We start from the raw sequence: 21,497 nt of genomic DNA, 5'->3' as shown, positions 1-21,497 counted from the left end.
CAAGGACATGATTTTACCTCTGTATACAGTATGGTGAGACCAATACTGCATCCAGTTGTGTTGTCCACATTTTAAGAAGGATGTTTAAAAAAATGGAAAGGGTGCAGAAAAGAGCCACAAAGATGATTTGAGGGCTTGAAAATACGCCTTGTAGTGAGCGATTCCAGGAGCTCTGTCTGTTTATTTTTAAAAAAGAAGACCAAGAGGTGATGTGATTATACTGTATAAGTACTTTAGTGTAGAAGAACTTGCGCAAGGACAAAACACTGGTAATAGAGGCCTCCTTATTCTAGTGGAGAAAGGCAAAACAAGAACAAATGGCTGGAAGTTAAAGCCAGAGAAATTCATACTGGAAGTAAGCCATGCATTTTCCATAGCGAGGACAATTAACCATTGGAACAAACTAAAAAGGGAAGCAGAAGATTATTCACCTCCTGAAGTATTTAGATGAAGACTGATGCCTTTCTGGAAGATATGCTTTAGCCAAACAAAAATTACTGGGTTCAGTTCAGGAGTAACTGGATTAAATTCTGTAGCCTGTTACCCAGGAGGCCAGACTATATGATCTAATGCTTCCTTCTGCCCTTAAAATCTATAAAGCTATGTATTTAAAAGGAAGTCAAGCACTCAAACATTCAGAATGCCAGATGCGTGCTGTCCTCTGTAACCTTAATTAGTCCCTTTTGTATTTGCATTGTGATACAGTCTTTAATTGCATGATCAAATACTATTTTTTTCACAGGACCCCTGCCTCATTCAGTGCACAGGACACATGGTGCTGACTGAATGGATGGATGGTCAATCGTTCTTTTTATACTCATTGTTCAGTGTGTGGCCCCAGCCCTTATGTACTGCACGTCATCCAAACTGAACTCCCGAAACAGAATTGTTAATTTCCTCATGGGCTTTTCTGTGGCACTCATTTCTATAGTAGCTGAGTGCTTCACAAACATTAAAGAATTTCTCTTTACAACACCCCTGGGAGGCAGGGATGTGCTGTTATCTCTATTTTACATATGGGGAACTGAAGTCTCGGGAGCAAAATCAGGATCTGTACATGGCCTTAATCAATTTGACAAAGGCGTTCAGCTCTGTCAATCACAAAGCCCTGTGGAAGGTGCTGGCCAGATTTGGCTGCCCTCCAAAATTTATTAAGAGTCTAAGGCTTCTTCATGATGAGAGGACTGCCACCATTCTCTGTAATGGCCTGGAGATGGATCCTTTCATCGTCAAAACTGGGATTCAGCAAGGAAGTGTTATTGCCACAACCCTGTTCTCCATGTATTTAGCAGTCATTTTGGTCCTTGATAAACACGGCCTCCCCACTGGAGTTGACATTCAATATAGAATGGATGGGCTGTTTATTAATCTTCGACATTTCCACTCAAAGTCCAAAGTCCTCAGTGTGTCCATTACTGTTCTTCAAAATACTGATGACTGTGTCATCGTCATGCACACTGAGAATGACCTTCAGTCCACATTGGATTTTTTTGCACAAACTTATCGAAGCCTGTGACTCTTACTCACTATCAAGAAAACCTGGTCTCTAAGAGAAAACCTGGATTTGTGCTGGAAATGGCCCAACTTGATTATCATACACTTTGTAAGGAGAGTGATCACTTTAGATAAGCTATTACCAGCAGGAGAGTGGGGTGGGGGGAGAGAAAACCTTTTGTAGTGGTAAATACCCATTTTTTCATGCTTTGTGTGTATAAAAAGATCTTCGATACTTTCCATAGTATGCATCCGATGAAGTGAGCTGTAGCTCACAAAAGCTTATGCTCAAATAAATTGGTTAGTCTCTAAGGTGCCACAAGTACTCCTTTTCTTTTTGTGAATACAGACTAACACGGCTGTTGCTCTGAAAGAAAACTAAAGTTCCCCATCAGCTGGCTTCAGGCCTTGCAAATGACCCACCACAAGTCACCATTGACGGACAGACTTTGGAGAGAGTTGAAGACCTCTATTACCTCGGTAGCCAACTTTCTCAAAATTCAAAAACTGACAGTGAGATCCAGCACAGGATCCATTGTGCAAGTGCTTCCTTCTGGGAAACTGTTCTGGTGCGTTTTCACAGACCATAACCTACGGAAGGCCACCAAGATCCAGGTCTATGAGACAATTGTTATTCCTACACTCCTTTTTAGATGCAAAACCTGGGAGACTTATTGAAAGCACCTCAAGAGTCTGGAGCGGTACCACCACCAATGCCTCCAGAAGATCCTTTGCATCAAGTGGAAAGATCGCTGGACTAACACCAGCATCCTCATTGAAGGTAATGTCACCAGCACTGAAGCAATGATCCTCACTCACCAACTCCGCTGGGCTGGACATTGTGTGCGGATGCCAGACTGTCACCTCCCGAAACAAGGCCTCTACTCTCTGCTCACCCATGGTCAGAGATCCCGTGGTAGTCAGAGGAAACCCTATAAAGGTGCACTGAAAGCGTATCTCAGGAAAACTCATGTGGACATCACAAGCTGGGAGGAGCAAGCAACCAACTGATCGCAATGATGCTTCATTCTCCACCAGGCAGTGGCCCGCTTCGAGAAGTGCATTGCCCTTGAAGTTGAAAAGAGAGAGAGAATGAAGGCAAGAAAAAGAATTTCTCATAGCAGGCAGCTGACCCGTCAGGAAATGTCTGTACCTACTGCGGGCAGATCTATGGTTCCAGGATCGGACTCCTGAGTTGTCTCAGGACCCAGATGTAAATCTGTGTCAGACATCATCCTCGAGTGGAGGGATCGCCGATGATGGCGATGCTGCTGCTGCTGCAACCAATGAGGCTTGGGCCTGCAGACAACAGCCTCTTTCACTGTGAATCCCTGATTCACTCCCTGGGCACCATCTGAGGCAGGGGACCTTGGTGGAGGAGAATGTTTTGGCAAAGTTTGGTATTAATCCAACCAGAAATGAAAAGTGAAAGCTGGACGAGAAGGGGTTGAGAGAGACAAGGTGGCTGAGGTAATAGCTTTTATTGGATCCACTCCTGTTGGTAAAAGAGACAAGCTTCTCAGCTTACACACAGCTCTTCTCTGTCAGATCAAAAGTTTGTCTCTTTCCAGCAGAAATGGGTCCAATAAAAGATATTACTTCACCCACCTTGTCTCTCTAATATCCTGGGACTAACGCGGCTACAACAACACTGCATATCAGAAGTCGACTGCCACTTTTTGGAAAGTTTTCTTGTATTCTGTCAGGACAGCATCTCTCAAAAATTGCTTGGTGCAGAATCACGGTTACCACATGTGTTTGTTCTCAGTGATATCTAGTGCACAGGGCAGTTTGTAGACGGCTGACTGGTTATTTCTGGAACAATCCTTAATCGGCCCAATCCTGAGTCCTTTATTCTGTTTCTACTCAGTCTGTACAAAGCAAACTCACATTACAGTCAATAGCTGACTGCCTGACGAAGTAACCCTGGGTTTGGTCTATGAGCTGGCCCTGCACCTATACCCAGGGAAGATGGGGATTAGTGACAAGAATGGCCATAGCTATAAGGACCATGAAAAGACTCACCCTCCTCTCCAACCTTCAGCACAGGCATGTGGAACTACCCTGCCAGCACGGCAGGGGTTAAAGGGAGCCTTTGAGCCCAGCCAGCCCCATCGCGCTGTACCTGCAGCCAATGCCAGGCCTGGGCGGAGAAAAGGAGAGAGCCTGGCTCAGTTGAGGGCTGACTGGCGAAGAGGCAGGAGCTATCCGCCTCCCTACCTGAGGGGAAGGGTCACTAGCCTACAGCTGGGGCAGTCACCAGGGAGTAAACACTGTCTCCCCAGCCAAGGGGGACTGTGGAGGAGACCTAGGAGCCTCCAGCAACTGAGGAAACTGGCTCCCTGAAGCCCAGAGACATTGTGGGGTTCAGTCTCACCAAACTTGTGGCTGCCCCATCTGAAGAAGTTTGGGACCGCAGCACAGTGCCACCCAAGATCCACGAGAGGACGCTATGGGATGCAAGCCACCCAGCGAACTGGACTAGAGGGGCCATGCCCCAAACAAAAGGGACAGTGGTAGTCAGTAGCTCTGGGAAGGGGATTTTGACTCGCTGCTGCTGGGAGGTCTCCCCTATTCAGGGGTAGATGCATGCAGGACCCTGGGCTGGGACCCAGTGGAGAGGGAGGGCCTGGGTTTCCCTAACCCACTGCCTAAAAGACTGAGACAAATTGACCTTGAAAACAAGGGGCTGGAGATCAGGGGCACCAACCACTAGGCAGCCCAGCCCTTCATGCACCCTGTTACAAATCCAAACTTTATTCCCACTGCAAATGCACAGCTCCAGCTGAGATGCCCACTCCCAGTTCCTTCCCACTGGTTCCTAGTCCCAGACTCCTTCTCCAGTCAGTCCCAGTCAGTCCCAGTCTGCTCCAGCTCCCAATCTCCGTGCTCAGCAAGTTACAGTCTCTGTCCCCCGACTCCTGTTCTATTTACCCTGCCTAGCCAGTAATAGTCTCCTCCCCCTCCCTCCTCCCAGTCCCAGTCCCCTTGCCCAGCCAGTTCCCATCTCCCCCTTTCTCCCCCAGTCCCAGTTTCTCGCTTCCCACCAGTATCCAGTCTCAGAATGTCCGTCTGTCCCACAGCCGCCCCACAGGCTCCTTGTCCCAATCTACCATCTTCCTCTCATTCAGGTCTGATTCTTGTCCCTTCTACATTCAGTTCAGGTGGTTCCCTTCTGCACTGCCTGGGCCCAGTAGGGGAAGACAGTCTCCCTGGGACAGAGTGCCGGGAGGAAAGATGAGCCTGCACTCTGATTGTGATGCTCACAGACCAGCTCATGCCAAAGCCCCAGGTCTCATTGAATGCTTACAAATGCACAGCCTGGCCCATTCACGTGTGTATTAGTATTGATCAAAGTGATTATTATTATTAAATGTGTAAATGTATAAGAGTGTTTAATTTTCAAGGAAGCTAACAGGATGTTATTTGCATTGTTCTCACTTATCTGTATCTCGTTATAATGCAATAGCAAACATTTACACTGTTTATAGCCCTGTAACTAAATAACCCATCAAACGAGAAAGAAGCCTTGTGGGATGCAAATGAAGAATTTTCACAGAAAAGTGCTAATTTCAAAGCAAGTGGTCATTGTGTGTGATGATCGGAGGCAAACACTCTAAATGCATTCCTCACTCTCTGTCATCAAAGGAAGAGTCCACTTGGGTAGTGACTCTGTCAGCTTGTTTTCTGTGAGAAGAAGCTATACGTACAGTTTCACGAAAAGATCCTTCATCTCTAGACTGTCTGGATTCTAATAGGTTGGAATAAGTGAACAAAAAGACGGAGATCCCCAGAGTTTTTCTGGGTAGCCCTGAGAGATTTTTGGGAAACTGGCAGATGACTACATCTCTGCTACCATTTTGAATTATAGGCTGTGACTCACTTGTACATATATTTTACTGCTCTAACCTCTCACTAATTCTCATTTCCTTTACTTAGCTAATAAATCTTTAGTTAGTTTACTATACAATTGGCTACCAGAGTTGTCTTTGGTGTAAGATCCAGGATACCAGTTGATCTAGGGTAAGTGACTGGGTCTCTTGTGGAGAAATTGGAAAGAGTCCAGCGGAGAGCAACAAAAATGATTAGGGAACTGGAACACATGATTTATGAGGAGAGGCTGAGGGAACTGGGGATGTTTAGTCTTCAGAAGAGAAGAATGAGGGGGGATTTGATAGCTGCTTTCAACTACCTGAGAGGTGGTTCCAAAGAGGATGGCTCTAGACTGTTCTCAGTGGTAGCAGATGACAGAACAAGGAGTAATGGTCTCAAGTTGCAGTGGGGGAGATTTAGGTTGGATATTAGGAAAAACTTTTTCACTAGGAGGGTGGTGAAACACTGGAATACGTTACCTAGGGAGGTGGTGGAATCTCCTTCCTTCGAAGTTTTTAAGGTCAGGCTTGACAAAGCCCTGGCTAGGATGATTTAGTCGGGGATCGGTCCTGCTTTGAGCAGGGGGTTGGAATAGATGACCTCCTGAGGTCCCTTCCAACCCTGATATTCTATGATTCTATGATTCTCTTGGGACTGGGAGCAAAGTGAATGGGGTGTGATTTCTGGTGTAAGTAACCATTTGATCACAGAGTCCAGCTTTTCTGAGGAGTCTAAGGCAGTGGTGTGTGGCCTGCAGGGTGCAGGTTGCCCACTACTGGTCTAAGGGTCTGTGACTCCATGGTAAGACTGTTAAAGTAATCTTCCAATTGCCCCAGGGTGTGCTCAACTCCCGCTCGGCCCCGAGACCTGCCCCCACTCCACTCCTTCCACAATGCCCCCCCCGCCCTGCCTCTTTCTACCCCTCCCCCATCTGAGCGCGCCCCATCCCTGCTCCTCCCTCTCCCAGTCAGCACCTCTTGCATGCCACTGAACAACTGATTATGGTGGGTGGGAGGCACAGGGAGGGAGGGGGAGGAGTTGATTGGCAGAGCCGCCAGCAGGCAGGAGGCGCTGGGGGAGTTTGGCTTCTGGTGGGTGCTAAGTCCTGCTAATTTTTTCCATGCCTATGAATCCAGGAGTTCACATTGGTTACTGACCTGGTGAAATCTAAAGATAGAACACACCATCAGTTTGCAGCGTCTACCCTGTTTTCTGACAATCTGCCCTGAGGTAGGAACTCCCAGTCATGCCCCTTCCGGACAGTGTGACATTGATCTTTTAGATGTCGGTTAGTCCCCCAAAGAAAGCTGACAGAGGTAATTAGATAAGAAGGTTCGCAGGCTGGGTGGATAAAGAGCCAAGTAGCCAACAGCCCAAATCTCATAAAGAAGCACAGGAAGGATGCCCCTGGTAGGGAAAAAGAGAGGAACAGGGCGAGCTGAGCCCAGTCTCAGAAAGGTCTTAGGGAAGAGAAATCTTTATTCCCCTCAGGTCCTGACGAGAGGGCCAGAAACACAGAGGATACCGTTCACAGACTGTTGCATGGGAACTGCAGTGCTATCGATGAAGGGAACTCAACACAAATGGCACCGTGAATGCCCAACTAGTGGAGTCTAGGCTGTTTCTGTTGTTACTAGAGAATTTACATCTGCAAGGGCCAGTCTGTTTTCTGCAGAATTTCAAAGTATTTGCAATGAAACTCATTTTTATAAAGTCCTGCCCATCATCTTTATTTTTTAACAATGCTAGGAAATGCATATCGCGCCCTCCTGCCCTCGCGTCCCCCATGTTAAAAGGATGGTGAGATTTTCCATAGAACCGCTCACAATCCAGAGAGGGTTAAGATTAAAAACTTACCTTTAGTTCCCATTGCCAGGGGAAGATGTGAAAACATTTGAAATTCAAAAGGAAAATATTCTACTCTTCCTTGTGCCTTTTGCATAGGAATTTATTACTCCTACTAACTGTTAAAAGTGAAGAGTTAAAAATAAAACTTATAATGGGCCCATAGTTGTTACGTTAACTATGGACTCACAGGAAATTCCTCCATAATACGATATTTTTTGTGCTCTGTAAGGCTGAGATATGCTTTTGGCTGATCCCTCTATGCTACACCAGGTCTACAGGGTATCAGAGAGCTGGAACAATCAACCCATTGCCTGGTCATCCTATGAGGGTGGGAAAGGGACCCCATAAACACCCTGGCCCTTGTGCATCTCCTAAGCTACTCTGGCTGGGTACCTGGGTCGGGATTTTAGCCGAAGGGGGAACATTTCAGACGTGCTTCAGTGACCTAGGAGCCTACGTGTCATTTTCAAAAGTGACTCAGGGCCAGATTTTAAAGGACATTCAGGCGCGAGGAGTGCAGACAGGCATCTACTGGGACTTTCCAAATCTCCTCGGTGTTCGGCACCAGGCACAATTGAAAATCCCACTGAGCACCTATCGGCATTTATAGAAACCTAAATATCTGTTAAAACGTGGACCTTGTGCGCTTAGGATCCCTAGTCTCACTAAAAGTGTCACTGAACTCCCATCAGCCTCTTTGGCATTCCCAATGTAAATTCATATACAATTTTTTGAAAAGAAGTTCACGGTTATAAACATTATTTGCCAACAGGAAAATTCACTAATTCAATGATTTTCATTAAATGTTTCTATGACCATGACTAAGTTTCCCAAATATTTTCCCCCAATAGTGGCAACTGGCAGCCCCAGTCCCAGGGCCCCGTGGGGCAGACAGCACCAGCATCACTACTGCCCTGACGAACGACTGCATCAACACAAAACCTTCCACCCCGCAGAGCAGGCTAACTCCTGGCAGGATCAGAGATTCCTCCCACCTAAGCCTCCACCCCAGCCATGGGTCCCACAGCTGGGCTGAGACCCTCCATGACACTGACCCACATTCAGAAAACAAACTGTAAAATGGGAGCCATTGCAAGGGAAAGGAAAGGCCTGGCATGGGAGCATCTGCAAAGAAGAAAATGAAAACATTTAACAGTCACAGAGGGGGGTCCTCAGTGGCCAGTGCCCTCCAAACACTGACTCTACTTCCCAGTCAGAAACAACCCCACACTTGTTACCTTTTATAGCCCCTTTGCCCCCTTACATCCCCTTCAACCGTATTCACAGGGTTCCAGCGAACACTGTCCTTTCACCTACCCATCGTTAAACACACAGACTGCTTCCATCTCTCACCTCACGGCTGCAATCCCCGAGGCAAGAAGATGCCTGTGGTCCACGACTGACACACCCTACAGAACACAGCGCTGAAATGAGGTAAGAGGGATCCCCCAGGGTACACAGGCACCTCTTCCCTTTGATCACAGGGTGGCTTAGACCCAGACCGCCTCACATCACAGTCACAGCTCTGCCAAAGTGCTCCCACTCATGCCTCCACCATTCAGTACAGCTACACGTTACACAGTGACTGCAGCTGGAGCACAGGCAAATAATTCCCAGTGCCAGTGGCTAGTTCCAGCTCCAGGGGGCAGAGTTAAGGCTGACTTGGCATTTACCATAACTCTCTATTACCTGGTTTTCAGGGGTCTGAGTTTTCCCAACTCGATATCCTAGAAGGGCACGAGATACCTCCAGGCAACATGAACTCTGTGTTAATTAAGTTTTTTGTCAGCGAATTTAAACTTAACTCCACAGCCTCTGACATGCACAGCTGTCTGTCCAGAGGCAGTAAGGAGAGTCTGGCCTTCACTGCAATGAATGAACAAAGGCCTCCTGTCTCGGGCGGGACTCGTAGAGCTCCAGTGACGATAAATAGCTCACCAGTGTGAGAAAAGTTTCACTCTAGTAGTGACTGCAGGGCTACGTGCACGCAGGGGGCTCAGGTCTCCGTAGAGCTACGTGTGGGCAGCTGCATTGGTGTGAAGTGGGCCTTTACCATCACCACGAGTGCCCTGCACCCATTTGCCACCTCTGAGGTGATTGGTGGCTGAGTGAAGTCGCTGTAGCTGCAACTAGACCCGCTGGCTCGGTGAGACAAGAGGCACGCTCCAAAAGAGAATTTGGACAGTGGCTCCGCAAAAAAGGGAGTGGTCAGCAAAATCTATATTGTGCATATTCTCCAGTGCAAGCCTGGGCAAATTTGGTGTAAGTGGCTGTTGTACGTGCAAAGCTGGTGTACAGGGACCGTACTCAATCTGCTCTGTGCTGGCCTCTCTGCTGTTCTCACCTGGGACATGTCCATTTTCATGCTCCCCTCCTGGTACTGCCTTGTAGGTACAAAATTGCTGCTTGGCATGTAGACTATGGGAATTGTGATGTGTTTGCTTTGGTGCAATATGGATAATTGGCCATAATCGGCAGGAGGAGGACCATGGACTGAGCAGTGACAGGAGTCTCGGGTAAGAGCTGGCCTTTGGGGAGACATGAGAGCTCACCTGGGACTGAGAGACAAAGAGACAGAGAAAAAGTTGAAACCAAGATGGGTCCACAGCAGCATAGTTCACGGCAGCCCGGACTTGGCGAGTATGGACCATATCTTAACCTTTGCTTCTTCTCTGTGCTAATCCATGGTAGTGTTACCCTATTTCAAGTTTCCAAATAGAGTATACAGTGGGGGAGGGGCACTGGAGTGGGGTTACAGGTCGGGGTTGCTGGAGATGTTTGGAGGATGCTGGAGGGGTGTGTGTGTGCACCGGGAGGGAGTATTTGGGGAGTGCTGGAGGGGTGTGTGTGTGCACTAGGAGGGAGTATTTGGGGAGTGATGTAGGGGGTACCTGAAGCCTCACTCTTGAGGTGGAGGTCAGTGTCGCGCTTCCTGTCATGGTGGCAGGCCAGCTGGTGCATGCCTGGGATGCAGAGCCAGCCCATCACTCAAGGTCTCCCTGTGGGCTTCTCCCCCTTCCCTGGGCTGGGAGCTGGGGCCTGACTCTCTCACCGCTCCTGGTCAGGTTCTGAGGTCCTGTGGTGGGGCAGATGGCCAGGCTGAGAGGTGCTTGATGGCTCCGCTTACCTGGTGGGCCAGGCTGGGCTGGGGCTGGAAGGATCCAGCAGGTGCAAATGACCAGGGGAGGGACCAATCAGGGTGTGGGGATGGCTCTTTCTGAGTTGCAACATCTGGAAAAATCCTGGACATTTTCTCTTATTTGGAAAATCCACCCGGACAGATGTTGGCAGATTAGAAAAAGTGGTCATGTGTGGGAAAAAACAGATGTATGGTAACCCTAACCATAGGACTTCCTGATGCTGTGTACCAGTTGACTAATAAATCCTGCTGTGTTTTGAAAAGGCTTCCTGGAGTCACTGCAGATACTTGCTGAGGTACACTGGTCCCTGATGAATGTAAAAGTCTCTGGGCAGGGGTCTATCTCAGATGGACTCACTGGGCAGAGCTCACAGTGTGAAACAGGAGTGCTGGAGCACAGAGGCTCAGTCTTGGAGGCGGTCACAGGGTCTGCACAAGTTCCTGGCCTCGCATCCCTGTGCTCTTGTGCTTAGGCTGGTCAAAGAAGGGGTCCCAATGCCTCTTTCAGTTGTTTCACCGGTGTCTTTTCATTTACAATACTTAGTGCAGCCCCAATTCCCCCAACACCGATCCCCCCACTGACCCTTCCCTGGGTCTTCTGGCCCCCGAGGCTTTCTGTAGTCGGTAGAGACAGAGCTGCAGTCCCTCTGTCTGCTCCCCTGGATAGCCTCCCACTGAGCCTTTCTCTGGGCTTATATCTCCTCCCAGTCACCACCCCAGCTGGCTCCACTTGGCTCAGCTGATTCCCCTGAGCCTGCCCTCTTTAGGGTCTGCAGCTGAGCTCCTTGCTGAGTGTCTGGGCTCCTGCACCCGGCTGCCCTGCTGAGAAGCAGAGGAGGAGTCACCCCTTTATCAGGGCATCCAAGGGGTTCATACCCCTGCCCTGCCACAGAGGGATTGAGGCCACGTGACCCACCTTAAGAAAGAGAGCGGCCCTTGGGGGTCTGGCACACTGAAAGCGTTCCTCCAAGGGACTGTTTAAAAGCTGGGGCATAGCACAGATCCTGTAAATCTATGACACCTGCCAAGGCCCAGGTGTGGTGCTGTGACGCTGTAGCTGTAGGGAGCGGGGCGGACTGACCTGGGAATGTCATTCAGTTTTACTGGGACTTTCTGCATGGGGGATGGGATAGCAGAGGGTGACTTTACTTGAGGGAGGATACCTGAGCCTGTAACCTGAGCCGGGAGGGGGATGGGGACAGGCGACACCTTCTGCCCAGAAAACGGACAAAGGCTGGAGGAGGAGATGGGGGAGGCTGGAAGGAGAGGGCTGCAGTGGAGTTTCAGTTTGAAGCTGGCTGGGGAAATGGAGGGAACCCCAGGATTGGGGTCTAAGCTCCCTGCCCCCCAGAGGGACCTGACTGAGGGGTCCTGGTTGTACCCATGAGCTCTGCTTGGGACTGTGTTCCTGTTGTCTAATAAACCTTCCATTTTACTGGCTGGCTGAAAGTCACGGTGAATCGCAGGAAGAGTGGGGTGCAGGACGCTGACCTCCCCACACTCCGTGACAGGTGCCAACATGTGATAAAGACTTAAAATGAACAACACACACTGAGCATTCATGCATGAAATTTAAAGTGCTGAGGAATTTTTTCATTCAGTGAAAATGTCTCTAATTTCAGGGCAAGAATACTGTATTTATGAGATAAATAGTTTTTAATCATAGAAGATTGGGGTTGAAAGAGATCTCAGGAGGCCATCTAGTCCAACCCCCTGCTCAAAGCAGGACCAACACCCACTAAATCATCCCAGCCAGGGCTTTGTCAAGACGGGCCTTAAAAACCTCTAAGGAAGGAGATTCCACCACCTCCTTAGGCAACCCATTCCAGTGCTTCACCACCCTCCTAGTGAAATAGTGTTTCCTAATATCCAACCTAGACCTCCCCCACTGCAACTTGAGACCATTGCTCCTTGTTCTGTCATCTGCCACCACTGAGCACAGCCGAGCTCCATCCTCTTTGGAACCCCCTTTCAGGTACTTGAAGGCTGCTATCAAATCCCCCCCTCACTCTTCTCTTCTGCAGACTAAGCAAGCCCAGTTCCCTCAGCCGCTCCTCATAAATCATGTACCCCAGCCCTCTGATAATTTTCCTTGCCCTCCACTGGACTCTCTCCAATTTGTCCACATCCTTACTGTATTGGGGCCCCTGCTAGTGGCGCAGAGGATGGCTCAGCCTGCTCATCCCCAGTCTGCCCAGGGGAGCTCAGGGAGAGACTGGTCAGTTCCACCCGGACCCCAGTGCAGGGCACAGTCCTGTTCTGAGTCACCAGGAATGTCACACGTGGGTTCAGTCCCTTCTCCCTCATGGTGAGTTTCCTACAGGGGCAAGTTGGCCGAGTTCTTACCTGAGCAGATCACTCCAGTATCAAAATAATGAAGGCACTGGCTTGCACCCCATCCTCCATGACTGCAGTCCCAGAGAGCTGACTCGTCACCACCACAATCAACTCGATACAGCCAAGTTGGTCCAGATCCTTCTCCAAAATGAGCCCGGCTAGGGGCACTGACAGCAGCTCCACATCCCAACTGCTTACAAACCACCTCAGCATCTTCCATGTCCCAGCTGGTATCACACACTGTCCCCCACTGATCCTGGTGTTTAACCTCCACTCTCCCGGCACAGGGGCTGCCTCCATCCGCCAGCCTCAGCTCATCAGCACCTTCAAAGAGAGACACAGAGCAGGGTCAGAGCGAGCAGAGAGCCCCCTCCCCAGCGTTTACACAGCAGAGTCCACGCCCGGCAGCAGGGGATCCGCACCCAGAGCCAGGAGAATGGGACATGGCCAGAGCTGCCTCATGGCTCCACTGATCCTGTCTCAGGGCCTCCCACTCGGGGATGTCACTGCTGCAGATCTCGCCATTTTATCCCCACTCTGGCGATTTGGGGTGTTTTTACCTGTCTTGTGAGAACATGATAAAAGTCGCCAACTCACCGAGTTTCCCTTATTCCAAATGGCGCCATCTCCTGTCACTGTCACTGGGGCTGAAGCCAGCGAGATGCCACCATCTCCCTACAGTCTGTCAGCATGTGGAAATGAGGCCACCCTGAGTAAAGCTGGCTGCCACCTACCACTGTTTTCAGTGAGACTTTAGCCCACAGGGTACGTGGCTTCCCCTGAATGGCTCAGGGGACTGGACAGGACCCAGGGACTGTGCTGAGCAGTAGAGACCCCGTGCAAGGAGGAGGGGAAGAGTGAGGGGAGCAGGGCACTTGGGGGCTGGAGGCAGATTCGGGGGTTGCAAGGGAATGGGGTGCAGGTGCTATGTCAGCAGAAAGGAGGAGTGGAAAGTGTAGGGTGGGGGGTCTGGAGCAGGGGACCAGGGGAAGGGAGGGGGTCTGGAAAGTTGGGTGAGGAGGAAGGGAGAGGAGGGGGTCTAGAGTGAGGTAGGAGGGAGAATTGGGGAGGGTGCGGAGGGGTCTGGATAAAAAGGCAGGAAGGAGGGAGGTGAGGGGAGTGGAGGGGCAGGGAGGTGGGGGTCTGGAGCAGAGGAGCATGAGGGAGTAGTGGGGTGAAGAATGTGGACTGTAATAGAGGGCAGAAGGGAGGGTGGAGAGGGGAGGAGGGGGTCTGGAAGAGGAGGCTGGAGGGAGGCAAGGGAAGAGGATGGCCTCTACAGTGGGAAGAGTGCTTAACAGCCTCAGACAGAGAAGTTATAGGGGTGGGGTGGGGTGTGGGGAATTCAGAGAAGTGTTGCTATTTGCAAAAGGCCAAACTAATCCCATCGTGTTACGGTGACATTATAGCTGATGTGAGTGGTTGATGTCAGTGTGAAGGTCTCCAGTATCTCTGTCTGTAACTCACCCCTGAGAAGTAACAGAAGTTCTGTGTGTGAATGTGAACCATGCTGTATGAATTAGCTCAGTGGCTGTCAAGCTATTTCCCAGCCAGCCCTTCGTCTGTCAGAGGAACTGAACCAAGAGGGAGAGCGAAGGCAGTGCTGGGCAATGGACGGCAGCTCCCCGTCTCAGGAGTGAAGGAAGGCTTTTCAGCCAGCGATTCTTACCCCAGCGCTGTCAGAGGAGTAGAGGGGGGGTTCTAAAGTCCAAAGATGGATGGAAAAATGAGACTGGATGGTTTTTTTATCCTCACAATTTTTGTTCTGTGGAGCTTGTTCTAGGGAGCCTTGCGATCCCTACCAGAGCTTCCTCTCCCGACCTGCCCCACACATTTCCCTATTCCACTGGTCTCTTCCCACCCTCCTCCCCTGGGCTCTTCCCCCTCCTCTTCTCCCCTTTCTACCTGGCCTCTTTGCCCTGCATGTACAGGCTGCTCCTTCCCCAGATGAGGAGCAGACTCTGCCCCACTCCCTGCAAGCTGCTTTCCTCCCAGTTGCTCTGAGTTCCACCCCATGCCCCCAGTTGTCTCTACAGCTGTTTGCATTTCTGGGGGGTGTGGAGAGGCAAAGCTGGCTGCTGGGAGAGAGGCAGTTCACAAGGACTGTGAGGATGGGCCACTGCCTGCCACACAGTCCTCAGGTATTGCCTGGAAGAACTGGCCCCCAGGACAGGGTTTGAAGACCCAGGACTGTCCCTGAGACTGGGAGCAAGTCCAGGCATCATTACTACACCTAGGAGCTACGGCTATTTGCAGAGTTCCACTGAGAGCCCTGGAACAGGCTGGTTGCAGCTGTGGATGGCTGAGCTGGGGACACCATGTTTAAGGAGCCTCCATGGAGCTCAGAGAACAGTGCAATTCACACCAGTACGTGGCCAGACCATGCTGCTCCTTCAATGCCAAGTAAATACAAAGCAGTCATTTGCTGCAATCCATAGGGAAGTTTATTAGGTGCTGCTCTGTTCAGTCCAGTCCCAAAGGAAACCCCTTGGGCCTGGTCTGCACTAGGAAAAAAGGATGTTTTTTTTTTTCAATCGAGTTATCTCAGTGACGTTCACTCATGGTAGGACCCAAGGCTAAGTGCACACAGAGTTCTGTTTCCCTGAATAGAGTTGAACCTAACAACAGCCAGCAGTTTCAATGCTCAGAAATCCCCAGCCTGCACCTCCAGCGAGCTCCAACAGGCTTTGGTTCTTTGCTCCCTTCTAGGATCGCGGTCACAAGTCCTTCTACTGGCTTCTCCCTCCAACAGACATAGTCCAACTCCAATATCCTGGCCCCTGCATTGGCAACAAGGGAAACCGCTGGCTAGCTCTGCCCTGACCATGTGGCCAGTGCCTTGGGCAATAGCCCCCACTGTCTGGGGATGTTTTTACTACTGTGGAAGTATAACATTGTATAAGGGGACATGCTGGATACATTGTATACGAGAGGGCATGCCAAAACATGTTACAAAGTATCTGAGGGAGCACACGTAGGGACAGTTAGCTTTTGAATGGAGAAGGAATTAAGATAGAGCCAGCACGTCTAAGAAGCAGGCATCAGAATGGAAGGTGTGAAGGGCAATTAGTTAAGTTAACTGGAAGCTGTTAAAGGAGATTGTTAAGGGTGGCAAGTAATTGAAGATACGTGACTGGTCTCAGGGATCTCGAAGGGTGGTAACTAAAATCTTTTTCTTCTTTTGTCTGTAACTTCTCTGTAACTTGTTCTCCAAAAAACGGTATAAATTAAAAGACACAAGCCCCACTCGGGGGGCTCACTTCTAAATGTATTAGCAGAGCAGCTTTGCTAATAAAACAGAGTGGTCTGATAAATTGTGAGTCTGAGTCAAACTTTGACACTACATAAAGGATTTTGATGGTTCTGTCTATTGAGCCTAATAGAGTGTGCTTGGTCCAGCCATTAGCTTTCATGATGTCTGTGATTTGTTTTGATCCAAGACCCCATGATGGCAGCCATTAGCACCTTTCAGGATAACAATTACATTTACATACTGCACCTATCGTATGCTTGCACCACTTGGGCCCAACTTGGAATAATGACCCCACCCAGCATTCTGAACGTTGGATAAATTCAGATCCTGGTCTGGGAGTGAAACCTGTGACTTTGGTCCATCCCTGATATTTTCTCATTTGTTTGCCTGGAGCCCACATAAGTGTATTATGTTAGCCTGGAGCCCACATATTTGGGGTAGATCAATGATGGTGAATCACTATTGTGACGGGTTCCCCCCGGGGTGCCACCTGGAACTAGGGTATCACTGAGCCCCCTGATGCACCAGCTTGGGCTCCCTCTCACACTGTACTGCGGTGACAAACTGCAAAGCCCTCCAGCCTGCGCTTTCACCAGCTTTCATACAGGTAGGGACACACCCAGCTGCAGTTACACACAGGCTCTCTAACCAGCAGCTTCCCAGCCTAGGATCCCAGAGCAGAACCATCCTGTCCTAGTCAAATCTGGCCAGAATATGGGTTTAACACCTGGTCCACCTCTCCTCAATGTGAAGAGAACAATGCACACTTGGAGTACCCAACCTGAGATTTTCCTCAAGCACTCCAGTCAAAGCTCACTGGTTTAGATTAAAACAAATACAAATTTATTAACTACAAAAGATAATCAGATTTTAAGTGATTTTAAGTGTTAGCAAACAGATCAAAGCAGATTACCTAGCAAATAAACAAAAATACAACCTAAGTTTAATATACTAGATAGATTGGATATGAATTAGCAGATTTTTACCCTAAGAGATGATACAAACAGGCTTCAGATTCTTAAGGCACAAGCTACACTTGCTTTGCAGCTTGGAATCCCCAGGTGTTTCATACACAGGCTAGAAATCCCTTTAGCCTGGGTCCAGCACTTCCTGCAGTTCAGCCTTTCATCCTCAGGAGTTTCCAGGAGTCTTATTGTGTGGGGAGTGAAGACCCCAGATGATGTCACTCCCTGCCTTATATAGCTTTTGCTTATGGTGCGAACCCTTTGTTTCAAAGCTTGGTTCCCAGACCAGTTTATGGAAAAATACTGATATCCCAAGATGGAGTCCAGCATCATGTGGCCTGGTCACATGTCTTTGTAGAGTCATAGCAGCCATTACTTACAGGCTGTCTGGAGTGTTCTCAGGAAGGCTCACCAGCTGGAGGATAAGCATCTCCTAAGGCCTATTGTTTTTTCCGAATGGCCCATTAACCTGAATAGGCCCTTTCCCACCCACTATCTAGACCAAAAGCATCTTGTCTAGTGGGCATTACTCAGGTGTAACTATATTTAAAGTATAGATACTTAGTCAGTATTCATAACTTCAGATACAAAAAAGAATAAATGCATGCAATAAGGATAATCATATTCAGCAAATGATAACTTTTCCAATGACACCTCACATGACTTATCTTGGATAAAATCCATCATAATTATGCCATAATCATATTATAATACTATCACTGTGACAAATATGGGGTGCATTGCACAACGATTTTCCAGCAAAGACTGCGCAAGCCTCTGTTCAGGGCTAATGGAGGGGGATTGGGACACTGAGGAAAAGGGAAAATAGCTACATGGTGATATCCCCTATCCTGTATACTCCCCTGCATCACTGTGTTTGTGTCATGCAAAGCAAACTCAGATTTCCCATAGAAAATAAAAAAATATCTAGGGGATGATGCACAGTTGCTCATAAATCCAACAAAAATGCATTGAGCTGAACATGTGCTTGGCATCACTATATGACACAGTCCGACAATCATGTCGTAATTTATTCCTCACAAAGCAACAATTGTCCACCTCCTCCAATGCCAGTCTGATTGCCCAGGAGTCACCACAGAATTCTCTGCTTTCTGGTCATGTACAGCTCTGTCATGGGCTCTAACCCCAGCAAATTATATTTCAGCTTCTTGGGAATTTGAAATATAAACCCCAAGTAACCTGCTAGATGGTTTGGTTTGCTCAGGATTTTCAGGGTCTCAGGTTCCTAATCACCACACAGTTACTGAGTGGTCTGTGAAATATACATTAAGGCAGGTTTTTCTCGAATGCAATAATTTAGACTGAAATTTCTCATTATCAGCTTCAACTTCAGTTTCTCAAGCTGGTGCAACAGCACATCGGGTTCCCATGAACCAGCTACTGCTGAGGAGTTCGCTCCCCTGCCAAACACCTGGATCATTCTCATCCTCTTAATACCAGCCCAACAGGTTCCAATCACTGTATTATTTAAATCATATCTGGGTCCCACATTCGATTTTAATCCTATTGTTAAATCAGTTCTGGAATCTTTGGTCCAGATTCACTCCCTGCATTGCGCCAGCACATGCTGCTGTAACACATGGCCTTGACCCCCCATTAGTGTTACGTCTGCCTGGAGCTGGGACACTGGATGGCAAAGAGCCTTCAACTCTCTCTGTGCTGGAGGAATGAGAGCAGCTCTGGAACTGGGTAGGGGTGGCCTTGAGGGAATGAAACCAGTGTGGCCGTGAGAGGCCCTGATGCAGCACCTCTGCCATGCAGCTTGTGCTGGTCGGGCTTCTCTAGACTCCAACTAGGATTCAAAGCTTCTCTGCTCCAGCAGAAACCCTGGGGGAGGGAGGGAGGCAGGGCTCCCATAGCATAAATCTTCCTGCTGGCAGAGCCTCCAGTACCCTCACGAGCACCGGGCATTGCACAGTGCACTCTACCTAGTGCCTCACCCCCCCTGTGGCAGGAATCAGCTCTGGGTTTATTTGGGATAATCGTGCTCATCGCACACATGCAAAACTTCTCCTGGCTTCAGTGAGTGAATGGGGGAGTGAGGAGCCGGGACATGGCCCTTGGAGCTGTTGGATTCTGGACCAAACAGACATTTCTGTTGGATCCCAAATAATGATGTATGTATTGGGATTTAAAACACTAAAGTGATGCCTAGCCAAGGCTCTAGGCACCCGGACGGCATGGATAACATACAAATTCCAGCAGCATAAAGTGACCATTTCAATAGGAACTCTGCGAGCCAGACACCTACAGAAACTCCTTCCACCCCTTTCTCATTATGTGACGCATAACCTGGGTCCTTCCCAACCCCCACCCTCCAAACAAGTGTGTTGTGCAGTGTGCCTAAAAGGTCACCAAATTTGGGCTATTCTGGCCAAAAGGGGTGAGCAAGTTCTAGCGTCCGGGAGCTCTCACAGAGAGCACCCTGCCAGCCACCCCTCTCCTTTAAAAAAGGGGGAACCAGCTTGGGCACCCCTGCTAACCACAGCTCTGGCCGTACAGCATAGGGAGAGAGGTGATCCCTCAGGGAGGCCGGTCCCAGGCCATTTAGGAATTTATAAATCATCACCAAAACCTTAACCTCCACCCAGAGCTGGGCAGCCAGTGCAGACCCTGCAGCATGGCTGTAACATGCTCCCAGCCAGATGCCCTGCTCAGTGAGTCGCTGCTATTTGCACCAGGTTTGTTCTCTGAATGGTTTTAAGGTGCAGCCCCACACAGATGTACATTGCATTAGTCCAATCTCGAGGTAACAAAAGCCTCGGTAACAGTGGCAAGGTCCAATCCCAAAAGGAAAAGTCACAACCTACAAGCCAGACATGGATGGTAAAAAGCGGACTGTAAAAGTTACCACCCTAGTTCCAGTTAACCCAGCTCCCCCGGTGAAACACAGGGGAGACTTACCTGCTATGACCTGAATTGTGAGGAGAAGAAGCCACAGCACCGGAGTGGAGACATGTCCCTTCATTGCCAGCCTGACTTGCTGTCCCCTCCTCACACTGCACTGGCTGCACCTAAACACCTGCCAGGGCTCCTCTGTGTCTGACAAGTGACAACAAAGCAGTGGAAGGGAAATATATAGATTCAGAGATTGGCATCAGCTGCGGGAAGGAACCAATAGCAAACCCATCTGCCTTTTTAGTTATTATCAGTGGTTTTATCTGTGACTTTACGCAGCTAAAACATCCAATAAAACTCAAAAGCAACAAACATCACCATATATGAGTGATGAGCCCCCTCCGGATGTCAGGTTTACCACAGCCTCAGATAAACGGGTAACCCCCAATCTCCAAAGCCGGAAGGAAAAGTTCTGCACAAACTGTATCCGTGCTATTTCTCACCCCAATAGATTCTATATCATATTAAACATGAATTGGGAAACATTAGAGGCAGGTTATTTTATAAACTAGGGAAGAAATCCCCTGTGCCAGAGGTGATCATTACAAGACCAATTCTCAGTATAGGACATGCCCAATTATAGACAAGGACATTTCACTAAAACCAGTTTGTGTCACTCAGATCAGCTTTATAGAAGTATTACTCGGAAGCATCTGAAATATTGACAGTTCTTCTACTAATGGACCTTGGGGCAGGGATGAAAGTGGCCTAGTACGACGTACTAGTGAAAAGTGGCTTCCAGTACCAGCCCATATGCAGCGGACGTTAAAGGGCTGCCAGCCATGGCAGACCTTTAACATCATTGCCCCTTTCCCTCCACCTCCCCAGGCCACAGACAGGAAGAGGGCAAAAGGGGCAACTGCCCCAGGGTTCAGCGATTTAACATTTAGATCACCATCAGAGACCCAGGTGGCACAGGCCAGGGAGCGTGGATGGGCTGGCTGGGGGAGGCTGACCCCCAGCCTCGCCCCTCCCACCCAAGGCCCCGCCCCTTCCAGGGCCCTGGCTCTGGGCCCCCGTACCAGTAAGTGCTTAATGTTACTTTCACCCCGGCCTTGGGGTTTCGGGCCTAGACCATGATTCTTAGTGGTAGAGGCAGAGCTTAGGGCTTCCTGAGTTGGCCATGACCCTCTCTTGCAATAGCAGGAGGTCCTACACACATCATGCCCATCAGTGCTATCAGCAGCACTAGGGCTTCTTGGAAACAAGTGTACTTGATTCATGGGACACAGACAATTCAAGGAACAGGCACAAGGCAAGGGAATAGCACAGAACAATGACTGGCTGGCACCACACCTATCTCCTGCTCTTCTTCAAGAGAACTGTTATAAATACTTGGATTAAGGGGAACATCTTTAACTCTTTATATTTTTCATTTTCTCCCATGCTGCCCTTTCTGAATGTAGAAAACTCCCTGAGAAAATATGTGCAACCAACACCTGATCCTCCTTCATATCCCTCCTTGAGACTCTGCTCTGTTATGATTCCAGAAAAAAACACTTGACAGTGAGTGACTAGCTTGGCAGGGGAGGAGGTGTGCCTCTTCCCGTTTCTTCCCTCTCCTTATTTTTACCAAACTGCCAGCCCCAATACTGCCATTCCCACTCACTCTGCCCTCCCACTACTTAAACAAATACTAATGACAAAACAGGAAATTGCACTAAAGTAG

The 21,497-nt window shown here is 49.1% G+C and overlaps 1 protein-coding gene across 1 annotated transcript in view; it reads right to left on the bottom strand.

Annotated features, from left to right (window-relative positions):
* LOC144268961 (antigen WC1.1-like) overlaps positions 1–19,898 on the bottom strand; it is a 47,439-nt gene extending 27,541 nt beyond the window's left edge. The window contains exons 1-2 of the mRNA XM_077824347.1: positions 19,835–19,898; positions 12,701–13,015 (exon numbers count right to left, since the gene is read on the bottom strand). Of these exons, the coding sequence (XP_077680473.1) occupies positions 12,701–13,015; positions 19,835–19,898 (379 nt within the window). The remainder of the gene's footprint in view (positions 1–12,700; positions 13,016–19,834) is intronic.
* Between the last annotated feature and the right edge of the window lie 1,599 nt (positions 19,899–21,497).

The sequence above is a fragment of the Eretmochelys imbricata genome, chromosome 1 (assembly GCF_965152235.1).
Source record: "Eretmochelys imbricata isolate rEreImb1 chromosome 1, rEreImb1.hap1, whole genome shotgun sequence".
Lineage (NCBI taxonomy): Eukaryota > Metazoa > Chordata > Testudines > Cheloniidae > Eretmochelys > Eretmochelys imbricata.
Note: the sequence above shows the minus strand (reverse complement) of the source record. Positions and strands in the feature narration are given on the sequence as shown.